The following is a 17,311-nucleotide window of genomic DNA, read 5'->3' on the forward strand; positions in this document are numbered from 1 at the left end:
CATTGCGTGTACTTGGCACCTTTTTTTACCTTTTTTGAAAAAGGTAATTTTGTACTGATATCACCTATTTTGTAGTGTTAAACAAGGGGATCTGCAAAACATTTTTATTTTTTATTTTTTAATTCATAAAATTAGCAATAACAACAAATACATAAAAATTAATAATATTTAAGTAAATTACACATTTCTCACAAAAATTGAAGGAACATTAAATTTATCTTTAAAAATAGGCAAAATTCAAGCAGCTGTAACTTTGTTAAATATGAATAAAATTTAAATTTCAAGCTTGATCCTCTACTTTCGAAAGGTTACTATTATTTTTTAGTTTCTGTAAGTTTGGTAACTTTTGCATATAAAAAACTACGAGTTGAACAAAATAGAAAATTTTTCTCACTTTCTAAGCCTGTCACGTGCAAAAAAAAAATCTGCGATAATTTTCAACTTCCTAATGTGAAAGCTTGAAGTTTTCCTTCCAAAATCTTCTTTTAAAAATGTTTCTACGTGTGTGCGTTGTTGTTCTGTACAATTGTTTTCTGGGTCAAAATAAAAAAGATAAAAATCGCTAATTTTTACATTATTTTCATCAATTTGTATCATATCTACGTTATTTAAAAAAATTTGGCAATTATACCGTTTAATAGAGCAAAGTTTCAGCTTTAAGAATCCGTTTTTTGAATTGCAATACGATGATTTCTAAGGGAGTTAGGAGCAATCAAAGTCAAAAAGCTTATTTCTTGTTCAATCCGCGATAAATTAATAACAAAAAATTGTAAAAACATTTTTAAAAAAAGATTTTGCAAGGAAAACTTTAAGCTTTTACGTTAAAAAGTCAAAAATTTTCGCGGATTTTTTTTGTGATCATGACAGGCCCACAAAGTAAAAGAAAAATTTTTTATTTTGTCCAGTTTGTAGTTTTCTATATGCAAAATTACCAAACTCACAAAAACTAAAAAATAATAGTAACTTTTTGAAAGTAGAAATTTCAAGCTTTAAAATCCTTTTTTTAAATTTAAATTTTGTTCATTTTTAACAAAGTTACAGCTGCTTGAATTTTGCCTATTTTTAAAGATAAATTTAGTATTCTTTTAATTTTTGTGAGAAGTGTAGATTACTTAAAGAATTAGTAATTTGTCAGAGAAAAATATCTAGTTTGTGAAAGTTAGTATTTAGGTAAATATGAATTAATTTCTTTTGTAAACTGGTAATTAGTAAAAATAAATTCTTTATTATTAAAATAACTATATTATAGTTTATAAAAAATAAATACCTATTTATTTGAAAAATAATAATTAGTGAAAAATTATTAATTTTTTAAATAATAAATAAATAGTCTCAGATAAATTACTTATTAATCAAATATGTACAGTATATATGCGTACATCTGGATTAATTCGAAAGCTTAGTCTCCATCTTTTGAAACATAAATTAATTTTATGCCACGACAATGAAATGCGGAATACAAGTTACTGAAAAATAATGTTCAAAAGACAAATCTTTTTAAATGAATTAGCAACCTTTAAATTTAAAAAGATAACACAAGATGTTAAATAAAATGCGCCATTTAACAATAACTTCTAAAGTAACAAGTTTAATCTATGGTGACCTAAATTTAAATGTGAAAAAAAATTAAATTATTTCAATGAGTTCTCGAATCGTCCCCAATCAGAAATAGATATTAGTCACGTAGAAACGAATTTCCTAATTTGTCTAAGTTATTCGATACAAATGTTCTAGTTTAAATGTGACACTACTTTGTAAAATGTTAAGTTATTGTTTTCTCCAGTCTACGATCAATATAGCAATCTTTATAAATTTCTTTCTTTCTAAATATAAATATTCTACACAATCGGAAAACTATTTTACAACATGAGTAAAAAACAAAGTCAAAAAACAAAATAATCAATTTTAACGTGATTAAAGGAGATCATCGATGGCGATTGTATTAAACTCTAGTCCATACTGACTAAGAATCGCGGATTATGCATGAAAATTGTAGAGTTTCTTGACAACTCTTATGTACAGATGGATTCAAGTGTTTCTAGCTTCATCTGGTCCCATGCTACTTGTTCAGCATGTCCGTTCATTACCAGTTCTTCAGTAAGAAAAATTAGCTTTAAAAAAATTCAATTAATTTCAATTAATTTGCGCTTCTGCAAAAAGATTCTCGAAGATTGGATAATAATAACTACTTATCCCATAATTTTGTATCATAAAATAAATAGTTTGAATGCGACCTTCAATCTGAGCTTGAGCAGCAACTCCCTTTAAGGAACAATTTTGTACTACATTGTAAGCTTCTGTCGACCATTTACCTGCAAAAGAGTAACATCAAAGTATAATTACATATCCAAAAATAAATAATTTTGAGTAGAGATGTATAATCTGGAAGAAAACGTCAATATATAGTTACCGTTCTTTGGCTGAATATTTACTAAAAAGATTTCGATGGTTTGGAAGGGTAGGCTCAAATATAATTATACATGGCCTTACGAATTACTAAACTACCAGTAACCACCGTGATCGAGTAATTGTACTACGCTTCTCTTTCGCCCAATAGCTCTGGACGTTCAATGCATCCTATAATCCATTTGTTGCTCCAATATACAGCCACGTAATCATCCTCTGCGAAGTAAAAATGTATTGTATAATCAGAATATCCTGATTTCTTTTTTATTCAACGTGTTGAGATTATATCACTTACTGTTCAATACATCTGGAACTGGCAACAATTCATTTTGTTATACCAACCAATACATCATGCTGTCTTTCAAATTTTGCAAAAAGAGAAATGATGAATGAATCGGAAGCTGAACAAAGAGCCAATTTGGCTTGACAGTGTGAGAGATATTAATGTCATTATTAACACTCTCAACCAGGGACAGGGGCCGTTGAATCAGGACATTATACACAACTTCGATCACCTCGGCTATTGTGCGATATATATTCACGCCAAACCACATATATAACATCGTGTTATTTTTACATTTAGGAAAATTATTTCATATTAACTCAATAGGCTTTAAACTTGCATACATAAGTGAATCTCACGTTTTATGTAAAATTTTGTAAAAAACCGGTAACTTTACCTATACTACGTTTACGCAAGCGTTACTTAATTCTGTAGTAACTTACAAACGATACGATAATTCTTCCGCATAAACGAAAGATTTTATAGTAACTACGATGATATCGTTCGTATAAGTTACTACAGAAGTAATACTCACGTAAACGTAAACTATTATAATTCCTGTCACATGTACTTAGTTAGTCGCGTAAAAGAGTCACGGTGCAGTCTCGCTTCGCAATGTATAATAATAGGATAATTACATGCTCAACGCACTATCTGCACTCGCGCAGTACACACACGTATAACATATGTGCATATCGAAACTGGCGATACTAGCACCGCCCTGGTGTCGAAAGAGTGAAAGTGACATTTCTCTGATAGACGTATATATATATACACACACACACACACGCGCGATCAAAATTATGGACCTTTGATCGCGTATAAAACTGAGTCTAATCAACTAAATCTTAAAAAATTATATATGAAATAGAGGTAAAAAAGACTGAAAAATATAATAAAATTAGAAATAGATCAATATCTCCACATTTGCGGAAGTTAAAGCATAAACGAACATTTCTATAAAAATTCAAAATTTTATTAAAAAAGAACCGCTTTACCAATCATTGCCAAATTCAATCCCAACCTTCCTTACATGATACTTTATCGATTAAAAAAAATGTACTCCGATATCTAAAATTTCTAAAAAATTACGGAAGTTAGAGCATTAACGGACAACAGAGCAAAAATTCAAAATTTTTTTAAAAAAGAACCCCTTGATTATTAGCAATTTTTATTAATTCTATTATATTCTTCAGTTTTTTCTACCCTTATTTTATATATAATTCGTTAAGATTTGGTTGATTAGTTCTGGAGTTATAGAAATTTCGGTAAATTTGGCACATACACACATACAATTGCAATTTTTCGACGTGTTAGAACATTCTGAACACGTTCAGAAAAACAAAAAAAATTTTTTTTTTTTACGAAAACAAAACTTTCTTTTTGAGGAAGCAAAATGAATGTATGTTTGTTTGTCCGCTATGCAAATCTACAGTTTTCAATCGAATCTTAAAGAATTATATATGAAACAAAGGTAGAATTTTCCGGGGAGTGCTTATAAAGTGTATAATTTTTCGTTACCGATCTTTTTAAGAACCGGTATCCGAAATTTTTTCCAATTTTTCGGCAAATAATTGACCGAATCTTAAAGAATTGTATATAAAACAGGCGTAGAATTTCCCAGAAAGTGCCATAAAGTGTATAATTTTTTGTTACCAATTTTTTTAGAAACCGGTATTAGAAATTTTTCCAATTTTTCAGGAAATAATTGACCGAATCTTAAAGAATTGTATATAAAACAAAGGTAGAATTTCCCGGAAAGTGCCATAAAGTGTATAATTTTTCGTTACCGATTTTTTTGGAAACTGGTATCAGAAATTTTTCCATTTTTTTAGGAAATAATTGAGTGAATCTCAAAGAATTGTATACGATGGAATTGAATTTCAGTCGATAAAAAAGTGATATTTTTCAATTTATAGTATTTTTGTGAATTGGTCTGTATGTATGTATGCTTAATTGAATTATACATATATGAAACAGAGTAAATATATGTTTACAAAGATATCCCGCATTCATGAAAATAATAGAGAGGGTAGAATTTTCTGTGGATGGCAATGATGTGTATTATGTTTTATTACCGATTTTTTGGAAATCGGTTCCGAAATTGAATTATATATGAGAAACAGGGTAAATATATGTTTAAAAAGATATCCCGCATTCATGAAAATAATGGAAAGACCACGTTACTCTGGCGCATAATTGTTGTTGTTGCTGAGCATTTGCGGACACACCTTTACGTGTTAGACGTTTTGCTGTCTGAGACACAGTATAATTAAGAACAGTACTTCAACTATTCGCTATGTTGTTGATCGTGCGATCACGCTTTATTTGATATAATATTATCTTTTTATCCTATCCATAAACGTCTATGATCTTATCTTAATATCTCATACTCAGTTACCATACAGTTACCATGACAATCGTCATGTTAATATGTTATTAGTTGTGCAAATCGCCATATCTTTTCCAACATCTTAACAGTGTACCTACTGTTCTTACTTATACTGTGTCCGGGACATGTTGACTGTCAATGCTTCAAACAACAAACTTATTCTTAGGCTAATAAAGAATTTTTCAATCATAGGTATCTTTACTTTATAATTATTAATTGTTAAAATATTGTTTGTGCATAGATTATACATGTGTAACTTGAAGACAGAAATTTTGTCAGGACCATGTGCGTATTATATACCATTATTACACATGATAGTTGACATTATATGTTAACGTGAATTAAAATTAGAATAAAAAATTAATAAGAAGAAGGATGTTTTAAACGCAGATAAAAAATAAACTTGACTTCGTCTAATTTTGCAAAGTGCACAGATCATTCATGCAAGATTCCAGAATAGCTAAGCTTTTACTCACTTACTGTACATACGTGCTGCATGTGTGAAATGCAAGAAACCTCGTTAATTGTATTATTTGCAATTCTACACGCGTATTATTTTAACAAAAGAATTAATACAAACGTTATCTACCTCTCTTTGAGATCTCATGGCGCAATCTTCGAGTGTCTTCACGGCCTCACATTTACCTTGTCTTTGATAAAAGGCGCCGAAGTTCTTTAAGGTAGTAGTGATAGTAGAATCCATCTTTACAGCTTTGTGGCAACCACCATACTTGCCATATGGTATGTTTTCCTTGTTTCTGTGCTTATTCTCCTCCCTCTTTTCAGCTACCTAAAACAGAAATCAAAATTGATCAGAAAATGATTAATTTCCAAAAGCTTCAAGAATTCAAAAAAGTTAAAATAATACAAATTTAGCATCTTCAACAATAAAATGTCTTGATGTAGAACAAATCTTAATATAAGGTAGCAAAACAATTTTGTTAACAGTGAACCACTGCCATATCTTAATTTTTACATTAGGTAATGTATTTAAAACTACGGGAGTTGAAATAATAAATTAATGCTGACCGTCACGTTTCCGTTATTAGTTGTGTAATGTTGTCAAAGAGAAAAGTTTCATTGTTAATCCAAAAGTTTTAAGTTTTTTTCATGAATCAATATCTTTTAGAAGATATGTGATAATTTCTAATTCATAAGCTAATAATAGTTGATAACGATAACGACAATGAATAGAAGGAGAAAATAATTTCTGCATTTATGTACAATATTATTATGAGCAAAAATATAAGACACTTTAAAGGAACTTATTCAGATCTATCGAAATTGATATATCAATATATATTCAATTTAATGTCTCAATATTCATATCATATTGCTGATACATGAAGAAGAAATGCATTCAATGTAGTTTGATGCTGATGCAAAATGCACGTGCACGAAACTGTACGGAATTGTACGGAAAGGCACGAGAATATATTAGTCATAAGCACAGGCTATACTAACTGAACTGCTAACTGTGATTATTTCACATGTGATAAAAAGAGATAGAAGTAAAACCGAGTCGCCATTGCATGTGTCATGATGCACATGATGCGCACTGTCCGTGAGTGTATCATGTGATCTAAATCACCAAATAATGACTGATTTATATATGTGTGAGTATATGACACAGGAAATGGTGTCCCTTATCTTTAGCATAAAAAATGGCGACGAAGTAAGCATTCTAATTAGTATATAGAAGTCAGGTCATAAGGAATGTCTCTCACGACATCTACATTCCTCACGTTCGTTAGTCTCTCATGAGCAATCGCGTGACACGGATATTCGTGCCTAAAATATTCTTAGGACACATTTTCACGTTCGTAATCTCAGTCTTCCTTCAACGTGACTGATAAAACGTACTGATAAAATGTACTGTGTATTTTTGTTTAATTGATAAAGATTGCATTCCGATATTTATTGTCAGCAACTGTCAGTACTGTCAGCAGCTGTCAGAACTGAAAATCTACACATAGTATACGTGATGTAAAATATAGAAAAATATAGATTTTCAGTACTGACAGTTAATCGAGATGCAGCCTTTAATCAAATCAAATTAAATTAAATCAAATTCAACAAATTACATGAAAAAGTTCAGTGTCCGTGCACAGTGTATTACAGAAGTTAACATATTCAATACTTTTAAAGTATACAATTTTGCAGTTCTAAACTTTTTTACGCTAAAAAGTATTCACACGTAGTGTCCATTAAAAGACCTTAGAACTATCATAACTCCATGAACCATTTATTTCCATAAAAGATTTATAATATTCACATTACCCTTATGATAAATATTTATAGAAAGTCCATTATAAAAAAATAGATATTTACTATATATGTATAGACAGAATTACATATCTAAACTCATATAATTGATCAAAAATCAAGTTTTGTGTATTATTTAAATTCTTAAGTAAACTTTGATATATTAAAAAAATTATATAATTATATTTTTTGTCATAATTTTAATAATAAATAAAAAAAATTTAATTATAAATTAAAATAAAACTTTAATTCATAAAATTTTAAGTATATTTTTCAAAAATATTCGTCAAAGTAATTTGTTGTTAATTAATTAAAAATGGTGAAAAATTATATGCAGATTATAATTTGTATTAATATAATTAATACTGTCAATCAGAATGATTAAAGTACTGTTCAGTGTTGGAAAATATTATTATTAATCAACATACTATCAATCTACATAAATATAATCAATATTGATATAATTTGTAATATACATATACTAGTATTTTGCACTTTATATTTACAGTATTTGATATCGTGTTAATTTTTCTTGTTACGGACATAAACATATTTTATTTATTCCTTTACATACACTGTAACGGACTGCATACTAAAAATAAAAATTTATTTTTTATTATATAAAATAAATTTCTTATGCTTAATTAGGACCATCATACACACACGAGTATGAAAGATAATGTGGGGTAATACGTTGCCCCACGCGAAATTCAAATTACGCCCCTGACTTAGGAAGGTTAGTTTTCATACTGAGACCCTAACCATAATTTAGTTTAGTCATCCGGCAGTCGACCTCCGTCATTAAGCGAGTGCGTTAGATCCGTGCAGCAGCTGTGACCGAAAAAGAAAATCGTTTGGGGTAACGTAGTACCCCCACTTAACCGTTTACGTTCGACTTTTATCACAGTAAAATATATTTCAGATTTTTTGTGAAAATCGGTAACAAAAAATTATACACTTTATAGCACTGCCCCGGAAATTCTACCCGGTTACCCCGTGTTTCGCTATATAATTCTTTACGGATTCGGTCATTCATTTCATTTTTGCTGTTCTTGCACAGCAACTGATTAAAACTTTGTAAAGTTTTTGTGGAGTTAATTTTACTGTTTCCATATACTTTTATAACTTTTGACTACCTTTCAAATAAATAATAATTGACAGAATCTGTTTTACTTTCCATTTTTTGCGATTTTTCCCATCCGACAGTTTTTCGTCATTTCCTCTACTTCAGACGTTCAAAGAAATATGTTTTTTTTAAGAAACGAAAAAGTCGCTTACATGCCCTTGAAGGTTGTCTATTCGTCTTTCAAAATCCGTTGGATTTTTTAAAATCGGTGAATTTTATGAAAAACTACAACATTTTTTATAAGGGCCAAAGCACATAACATGGCGTAGCGATATACGACGGTCGTAATCCCCGACCTGACAGATCAGGATACGCCAAAGCTTGTGCGTCACTTAGGTCCACGACTTACGACTGTCATATGTGCTTTGGCCCTTAAAAAAGTTATGTCAGCCCAATTTTTGGTTCTTTGTTTTGTTTTTCGAGATTTTTTTACTGTTTTTTTTTTTTACTACCGCAAATTGATGACTACTATCGTCTTCCCTATTAAAGAACAAACAAAATTATCTATTAAAAAGTTGTCTAACAACAAATAGAAACATTATACACGCGGTACAAGTTTGGGGTAATTTAATACCCCGCTTGGCCTTTCACGTATGAGAAAATTCATATTACCTCTCTAGGGTTATATTAACTTCTTAACGGTGATCTTCTTGATGTTAGCAAACACCAATAAGTAAAACATTATTCTTCGCATATATTTTTCCCGATTTACCGTTAATCACCTTCAGTCGGATTTCCGGCAGATGCAAAAGGAAAGTAACGTATGTGACGCAGAAACGTATGTGACAGCAAGAAACGTTTGTTACGCTCTATGTGCGTCGAACCAATTTCAGAGATGTTTCAATGTAAAGGGAAAGAATAATAGCATGGAGGTGAACTAAATTTATATCCCTGCATCCAATTTTTACAACGGTATATAATCTGCAAGCCGTAGTAGACTTCTAGTAGGGGAGCTAGCTCCATTTTTTCGTGATTATTTCGGTATTTATGAAACTTTTTGTGGTGATTCAGAATGTTATTCAATGATCAAAGCTCCGGGGACTGACAAAAAAGTGGAGGGCTTTGGGTGGTATAGCCACCCACTTGTGCAAAAAAAAATTTTTTTTTAAGTTATTTCGGTATGTCAGTCATTTTGCACCATAATTCTTTGATATATTCTATGACTATTTGCAAATTGACTGACAAAAAAGTGGGTCGCTTGTGGGTGTAGGGCCGCCCAAAAATGTTATTTTTTTTTTTTTTCAAGTTATTTCGGTATGTCAGTCATTTTGCACCATAATTCTTTGATATATTCTATGATTATTAGCATAATTGACTGACAAAAAAGTGGGTCTCAAAACCCTCATAAAATATAGTAAATTCCACAGTTTGCGACGACTTATGAATCTTTTCCTTCTACCATTGATGGTCATCAGGACTCATTTTAATTCTTATTCTTATTGTCATATGATTTTTAAATAATGTACAGAATCGAGTGACGACCTTTCTGAGGATGAAAATGACCTAAATGATTGTGATGAAGAAGAAAAAAAAGATTCCTAGTTTTATTATTTATTTTTTATGATGATGATTCAATGCTATTTTTCATTACTTTTTTTGTTTTAATTATATAATAAATAACCATAAAAAAAGATATTGACTTCAGTTTACGATGTACTTTTAATTATTTATTTAAATAATGAAAAGACAATAAGAATTAAAATGAGTTCTGGTGACCATCAATGGTAGAAGGAAAAGATTCACAAGTCGCAAACTGTGGAATTTACAATATTTTATGAGGGTTTTGAGACCCACTTTTTTGTCAGTCAATTATGCTAATAGTCATAGAATATATCAAAGAATTATGGTGCAAAATGACTGACATACCGAAATGACTTGAAAAAAATGACATTTTTGGGCGGCCCTACACCCACAAGCGACCCACTTTTTTGTCAGTCAATTTGCAAATAGTCATAGAATATATCAAAGAATTATGGTGCAAAATGACTGACATACCGAAATGATTTGAAAAAAAAAATTTTTTTTGCACAAGTGGGTGGCTATACCACCCAAAGCCCGGGCCCCCACTTTTTTGTCAGTCCCCGGAGCTTTGATCATTTTGAATAACATTCTGAATCACCACAAAAAGTTTCATAAGTATACCGAAATAATCACGAAAAAATGGAGCTAGCTCCCCTACTATTCGGCCCGTTTTCTCAGTTCACTTTTATCAATAAATGCGCGCATTTATTTCTAAGATTCTACAGTACATGTAACGTAAACCATATATTAAATCTGCGCATTTGTGATAAAAGTGAGCTAAGAGTACGGGCCTTTGGCTATTGTTTATTGCTTCATACTCTTTGATGTCATCATAGCATGCGACGAGACAGCGACCGCGACAGTGTAACTCATTTAGGTGGAATCGAATTATCGTAAGTTACTAGATACAAATCCCCGTTTACGCGGAGAAATTTATCGTAAGTTACTACAGAAGTAACGCTCGCGTATAAATATTTGTCCCGTCACCCGAAGAAAACGACCGCGACGAGCGTTTTCCAGGAAAAACGGCACCGACGGGTAACATGGCGGATGTATATCGCGCTCGCGACGAAAACCGCGCGAGCTTCTCGACGGGACGACATCGACATGCGACGATCGCATTCGCGAGCGCAATTACTCGCGTCGAACGAATATGAAGCGTTGCGTACTTACAGGAGAGGCGAGGCACGGTACTCGGATATATGCCTCCGATGTGTACCTCGATGTAAAATTGTCTCGAACGCCGGCCTCGATCGCGGGTCGATATTCCAGGGATTCCACCGTCGTGCGCGAGACACGGCGACGAGAAAACGCAGGCTCCGCAAGCGTCGCGCACACCATTACGTCGATTACGATCGAAGCTAATCGAAGGTCGGAAACATGAAGTAGTATAAGGAGACATGACTAGATAGTGTCGAGAAGCAAAAGATGGTCACGAAAAATGTTCCGTGTAGAGGGGAGGTTCGCTGAACGGAATAACTTGCAACATTTCGTCGCCATTTTTCCACCAATAAGTTAGAACGAGAGAAAAGTATATTTGTTTCATTCTAACTTATTGCACTTGCACTTACTTGCACTAGTTCAAAAGTGTAATGAAAACGAACAGGTTTTATATGTGCAATGTGTGAATCTGTTGATTTGTAAGTATTTCTCCATTAATTTTAATATTACATTTTAAAGCAAGTCTAATTAAATTTTTTATCATATGATGTATAAGATTTTTAAAAAATTGCAGATTTTGCTTTAGCTTTTACAACCCAAGTCACAACTGGAAGCAAATGTGTTTCATCAAAGGAAATTTGTGAAGGTTACTGATGCAACCGCATTTGGTCAACTCGTCCCAAAAGGACTTAAAAATTGTGGCCGTATTGTGTCATCTTGTGTGACAGAGATCAAGTGCCAGCTTCGTTAAGAGGTAAGGAAGAAGAAGCTTTTATAACCTAAAATTATTTCCATGTAAATTAAATTAACTAATTATTAATATTTAACTTTGAGCAATATTTTTTTTGTTATTAATAATTAGATTTTGTATATTTTCTAAGTGCAAACACACATTAATATAAATAGTATATTTTTGCGGTATTAATATTTTCAACTTTTTACTCATAATAGATGTTTTACTTTAGATGTCTCAAGTTTAATGCTCTTAATTTTGATTACATTACAGATAAAGTAAATTCTGAAAAAATGGCCTGTTGCGTTAAAGGATGCAGCAGCAGAGGAGGCAGAAAAGGAAACAAAAAAAAAGTTTGTTTACACCTCGTACAGTAAGTATTTATATTCAAAAAAGTACTTCGTTTCAAGTTTTTTCTACAGTTAGAATAAAAAACAGTGAAGCCTATAGCACACACGATGCTTTTTTGCCTGCTAAATTGCCTGCAAGCTCTTGTGCTAGCGAATTGGCAGACAAAATGATTATCAACTCTGTCTATTGATTCGCTAGCACAGGAGCCGGCAAGTAATAAAGCAGACAAAATAGCATTGTGTGCCATAAGCTTAAGAGTATATTTACTTTAAGCATATTCGTTTATTACTGACAGTTCACTGTCAGTACTGAAAATCTATAATGTGCATGACATAAACTATAGATTTACACTACTGGCAATGAACTGTCAGTAATAAACAAACATGCCTTTTACGTTATTTATTTTATTTCAAAACAAAAATTTAATTTTTTTTGTAGAATGATATGTTTATCTTATGGAAGAGCTGAAGAGCAATGGACGGCTCAGATAGATACTGTACTGGACAGAGGAAGAAATACTGAAATCTTAGCATATGTTCCATCAATTCTTAATGATCATGATTTGCATACATGTACTACTTCAGATTACATTCTGACATATGTTGCTGGATATGTAGCAAGAAAAGGAAATAGATTTTGTAAAGATATAAACAATAAAAATTTTATTTGCGAAGAATGTTTAAAGACATTGGTTTTACAGCCAAATGATAAAATACCAGAGAGACATAAACTAATTGAAATAAAAACGAAAGGATATTTGATAAATCCTTCAATAGCTTTGTTTAATTTGCTTTCAAGTCTAGAAAAAGGAGTAATAGAAGGAAGAAAATGTGGAGAAATTAATATTAACACATTATTTGAAGTAATGGAATTGATTGACGAAGAAAAAAATCCTATAACTTTCCTGGGCTGTGAAAAACATAATTATACGAATTTACTAAAAACATTATCTGTTTTTATTTAATAACACGAATGTTTTTCTGGTCAAGCAGGCGAATAAAAATGATAATACTAAAAAAGAAAAAAGAAAATGTTCAAAATTGGTTCATTTAAATGGTCCAAATGTTTCAAATGTGGATTTTCAAATTAAAGAAACAAATGCAATTGAAACTGTGATACAAATGAATAATGGAAAAAGGCGTAAAATTGGAACAAATATTAGAAATAACTAAAATGCGTTAATATAAAACTAAAATAATAATAAAAACTTGTTTTTTGAAAACATTAATTTTTTATAATTATAATATACATATATTTAATACATATATTTTTTGTAAGTTTAATACCAAGTTAAACAAAATGTTTATTTTAGAAATTAAAGCACACAATTTTATTTTACAATACAATTATTTTATAATACAATTTGTCTAACATTTATTTAATTTCCAATTTCTTTATAAAAATCATATGTGTATATATATATATATATATATATATATATATATAGGTATACATAATTATATACATACACGTAAATATGTATACATAATTTACATTAAAATAACATAATATCTGATATGATACTCTTTGTATCGTACAAATATAACAATTTCAGTATCTAATATGAATTAAACTATCGAAATAAATATTTACATATTACAATTAAATTTACATTTAAGCTATCTTAATTTCACGATTGTTTCCTTTTTCTTATAATTTATCAACAATTTGTAACAATTCATTTAATTCTTCAATATTTACAATTACAATAAATTTTGAAAGAGAATGAATTTCATCATTTATATAAATATTAACCTGTCCATTTGATAAAAAAGCAATTCTTTTTTTTACACTATAATCACTTTCTATTTTTTGGAAACCAAAAAACTTTTCATTTCCTCTTGAATAACTCCAATCTGTAGACGGAAGAGTTATCAACTCCAAATTATCTTGCAAATATTTAAAATATATATGTCCATCATTCTTATGTTCCATTGTGTTTTATTCTTACGTTCCTTATGTTTCTCTACTTTTATCCGGGATTTGTCTTTCTGAAATATATTTAATTATATTAATTTTAATTAAGGTAAACGTATTTAAATTATATATTTCATTTTAATTTCAACATTTATTTTTGCTTATTTATAATTATATATACTTACGCGTATTATTACTTATTTTAGTATAGACCCAATGAAAAACATTTTTATACGTTTATAAAATATTATATTTACTTATGAAACACATTTCTGATATATTTTACATTTATTACCGTATACACGTGTGATCATGTGTTTCTAACCTTTTCGTGTCTCAACAGCTGTCACAATTTCAAGATGGCGACAAAATGTTGCAAGCTATTCCGTTCAGCGAACATTCCTCTATACGGAACATTTTTCGTGACCACTTCGTGACTACGGAGTCATGTCTCCTTATACTACTTCATGGTCGGAAAGATCCACGCCGCGTCGCGACGTCGCAGCCGACGCAGCCGTACCGAGCGGTGTCCTGATGGGAACTGTCCCCCACCTGCCCCCACCCCTTACATTTTACATTCTTTCGCGCGACGCGCAGCCGGGCGCGGGGCACGACGTACTTGCCGAAATTAAGGCCTTCACACATAAAATCGCGTAAGAACGTAAAACGTAAGCGTAAGAAAATTGACCAATCCCAATCAAGTATTGCGCTGTCCGTAACTTCAGTAGGGGAAAATACTTGATTGGGATTGATCAATTTTCTTACGCTTACTTTTACGCCCTTTTATGTGTGAAGGCCTTTACTACGCGCGCGATAACGAAAACACGCGATTGGCCCAAATAATGGGGTGATCCTCGAGCGTTTGAATTCCGAGAAAAGCTCCCTGTCGACGAACGCAAACGGTAAATAGGAAAAAAATACAGCGATTTCCGCAAATCTATATGTATATACGACTTCTTTATGTAGATTCTTTCGTGTAGATTTGATCGCACGACCACTGGGACGGTATTAAAATTCGAAGCAAATATTAATCCCGTAATATAACTGTATGTTAGCTGCGTTTAATTGCAGATATTTAACGATACGCGAACTAAGACCTTGTGGGAAACGTAATTAATATATGAAGCTTTAAACGATCAGTATAATTTGTGGTAGAGTTCCATTTATTAGCACTTTACGTACCGTGTAATATATAATAAAGCATTTAAATAATTAGACAATATAATAATACGTGTTAATATATAGTCGGCATAAATTCTGTTGTTAAGAAAAATGGATTTATTTCATAACTAAAGTAACAGGCAGCGTGAAACGTATACTTGTTTTACTGCATTGACCAATTACAATATAAAAATAATTATAATTAATAAAAATATTTTATACCTATAATTTTATTTCACAATTTTTTTTAAACGATCGATCTTCAAACTCTTGCGACACAAAATTTCGATGCTGCTGGCATGCTGGCTTTACCAGATTGGTTTTTAGAATCTCGATATTTCCGTGAGGCTCAGAACGAGTCTTTCCTAAATTCTTTCTTTTCTAAATTTGAGAGAAGATATCTTATTTTAAATCTCACCGAAATATCGAGGTTCTAAAGATTGATTCAGCGAGAGCAACATCGTGATATTCACTGAGGTTTTGCGTGCCACGAAAGTTTCAATCGAATTTGATTCGTAATAAAATCAATTAAAATTAATTTTAATTTGTGAATTGCATCGGCTTTAATACATAATTAAAACTTGATTCGTGAATTACATAAACTTTAATTCACAAATCAATATTAATTTGTGAATTAAAACGAAAGTAAATCATAATTACATGTTGTATTATTGTACACATATATATACAAATCAATATTAAATTTTGATTTACAGGGCTTTAATTTGAATTATTAATAATTCGCATCTAAATTGTTAATTAGAAGGTATATATATATGCACCTCTGTGAAGTTAGCACCCCATCTTTCAAAAAATATTTTTTTTTCAAGTTCTGAATTCACCCCGAAGAGTTCTAGAGTTCCTTGTTAATATTAGGAATAGTTTCGGCGAATAAAGCTAAAAGAACTGTTGATGAATCTTGGGGGTGCTAACTTCACAAAATGAAATCACTAAATCAGCGATAACAATAAAAGTAGTAAAAATATTTAATTAGGATTTCTTTTAATACTCGTGATGTCCTACCCAGAACTCTCAACAGAACTCCCAGAACTTTAAAAACATTTTTTTTTATTTTACTTAAAGAATACATTAAAGAATACTTTAAAGAATACTTTAAAGAATACTTTATTATAGTATAAACCTAGTGATTTAATCAGAAAAATTGTCGAAAAATTTCTAAGTTCCGAAGGATAAAATTTTTTTTTCGTAAACCGGGACAATTTTATCAGAATTCTGGGTAGCACCTCACGAGTTCTAAGTACCACAAATTATTAATGTTCGAAGTGCTATGACCGATATATAAAAAATTCTCGCAATTTTTCGTACAATCAAAATTTTTTTTTAAAGTTCTGAGAGTTCTGCTGTGAGTTCTGGGTAGCACCTCACGAGTTCTAAAAGAAATCCTAAAAATTAAATATTTTTAATACTTTTATTGTTATCGCTGATTTAGTGATTTCATTTTGTGAAGTTAGCACCCCCAAGATTCACAGTTTTTTTAGCTTTATTCGCTGGAACTATTTCTAATATTAACAAGGAACTCTAGAACTCTTCAGGGTGCATTCAGAACTTGAAGAAAAAATGATTTTTTGAAAGATGGGGTGCTAACTTCATAAAATTTACTACATTTTTACGTGAGCGTTACTTCTGTGTAAAACTTACGATAATTCACTCATTTACGCGGAGTAAATTATCGTAATACGCTTATAATATCGAACATTCTAATAGAAATATTTTACTGAAATTCTGTCTCAATTGACCCCATTTTATTATTAATGGAAGTTTTAATCGATCTCCGTAGGGTTACAATTCTCATTCATCACTACCCTTCTCCTCTCACTTTAACCTTTTGGACCAACGGCTTAACGTCTCTTCCCGAAAGACGGAGCCCAATTTGCTCCGCACAAAAGTCTTTCTTGCACGGAGGGCGCAGTTTTCGGAAAATATAAATTCCATGTTTATACTCATGTGTGCTCAAGTGGACTCGAACCTGATTTC

The 17,311-nt window shown here is 31.0% G+C and overlaps 1 protein-coding gene across 1 annotated transcript; it reads right to left on the reverse strand.

Annotated features, from left to right (window-relative positions):
• Window positions 1-1,275: 1,275 nt before the first annotated feature.
• Window positions 1,276-11,741, reverse strand: LOC139808824 (uncharacterized). The gene is made up of 4 exons (XM_071771255.1): window positions 11,167-11,741; window positions 5,671-5,871; window positions 2,411-2,622; window positions 1,276-2,312 (listed from the first exon to the last, which is right to left on the reverse strand). Exons 1-3 carry the CDS (start codon window positions 11,332-11,334, stop codon window positions 2,578-2,580), a joined length of 414 nt encoding a protein of 137 aa, XP_071627356.1. The 5' UTR covers window positions 11,335-11,741; the 3' UTR covers window positions 1,276-2,312; window positions 2,411-2,577.
• Between the last annotated feature and the right edge of the window lie 5,570 nt (window positions 11,742-17,311).

Source organism: Temnothorax longispinosus, chromosome 2 (genome assembly GCF_030848805.1).
Source record: "Temnothorax longispinosus isolate EJ_2023e chromosome 2, Tlon_JGU_v1, whole genome shotgun sequence".
NCBI lineage: Eukaryota > Metazoa > Arthropoda > Insecta > Hymenoptera > Formicidae > Temnothorax > Temnothorax longispinosus.

What these genes read in the sequence shown, in the direction of transcription:
- LOC139808824 (XM_071771255.1), bottom strand. Translation starts at nt 11,334, where the DNA reads ATGGTGTGCGCGACGCTTGCGGAGCCTGCGTTTTCTCGTCGCCGTGTC. An exon ending in TACCGTGCCTCGCCTCTCCT is followed by an intron (nt 5,872 to 11,166) that starts GTAAGTACGCAA and finishes TTTCTGTTTTAG; the next exon opens with GTAGCTGAAAAGAGGGAGGA. An exon ending in CCATGAGATCTCAAAGAGAG is followed by an intron (nt 2,623 to 5,670) that starts GTAGATAACGTT and finishes TTTACTTCGCAG; the next exon opens with AGGATGATTACGTGGCTGTA.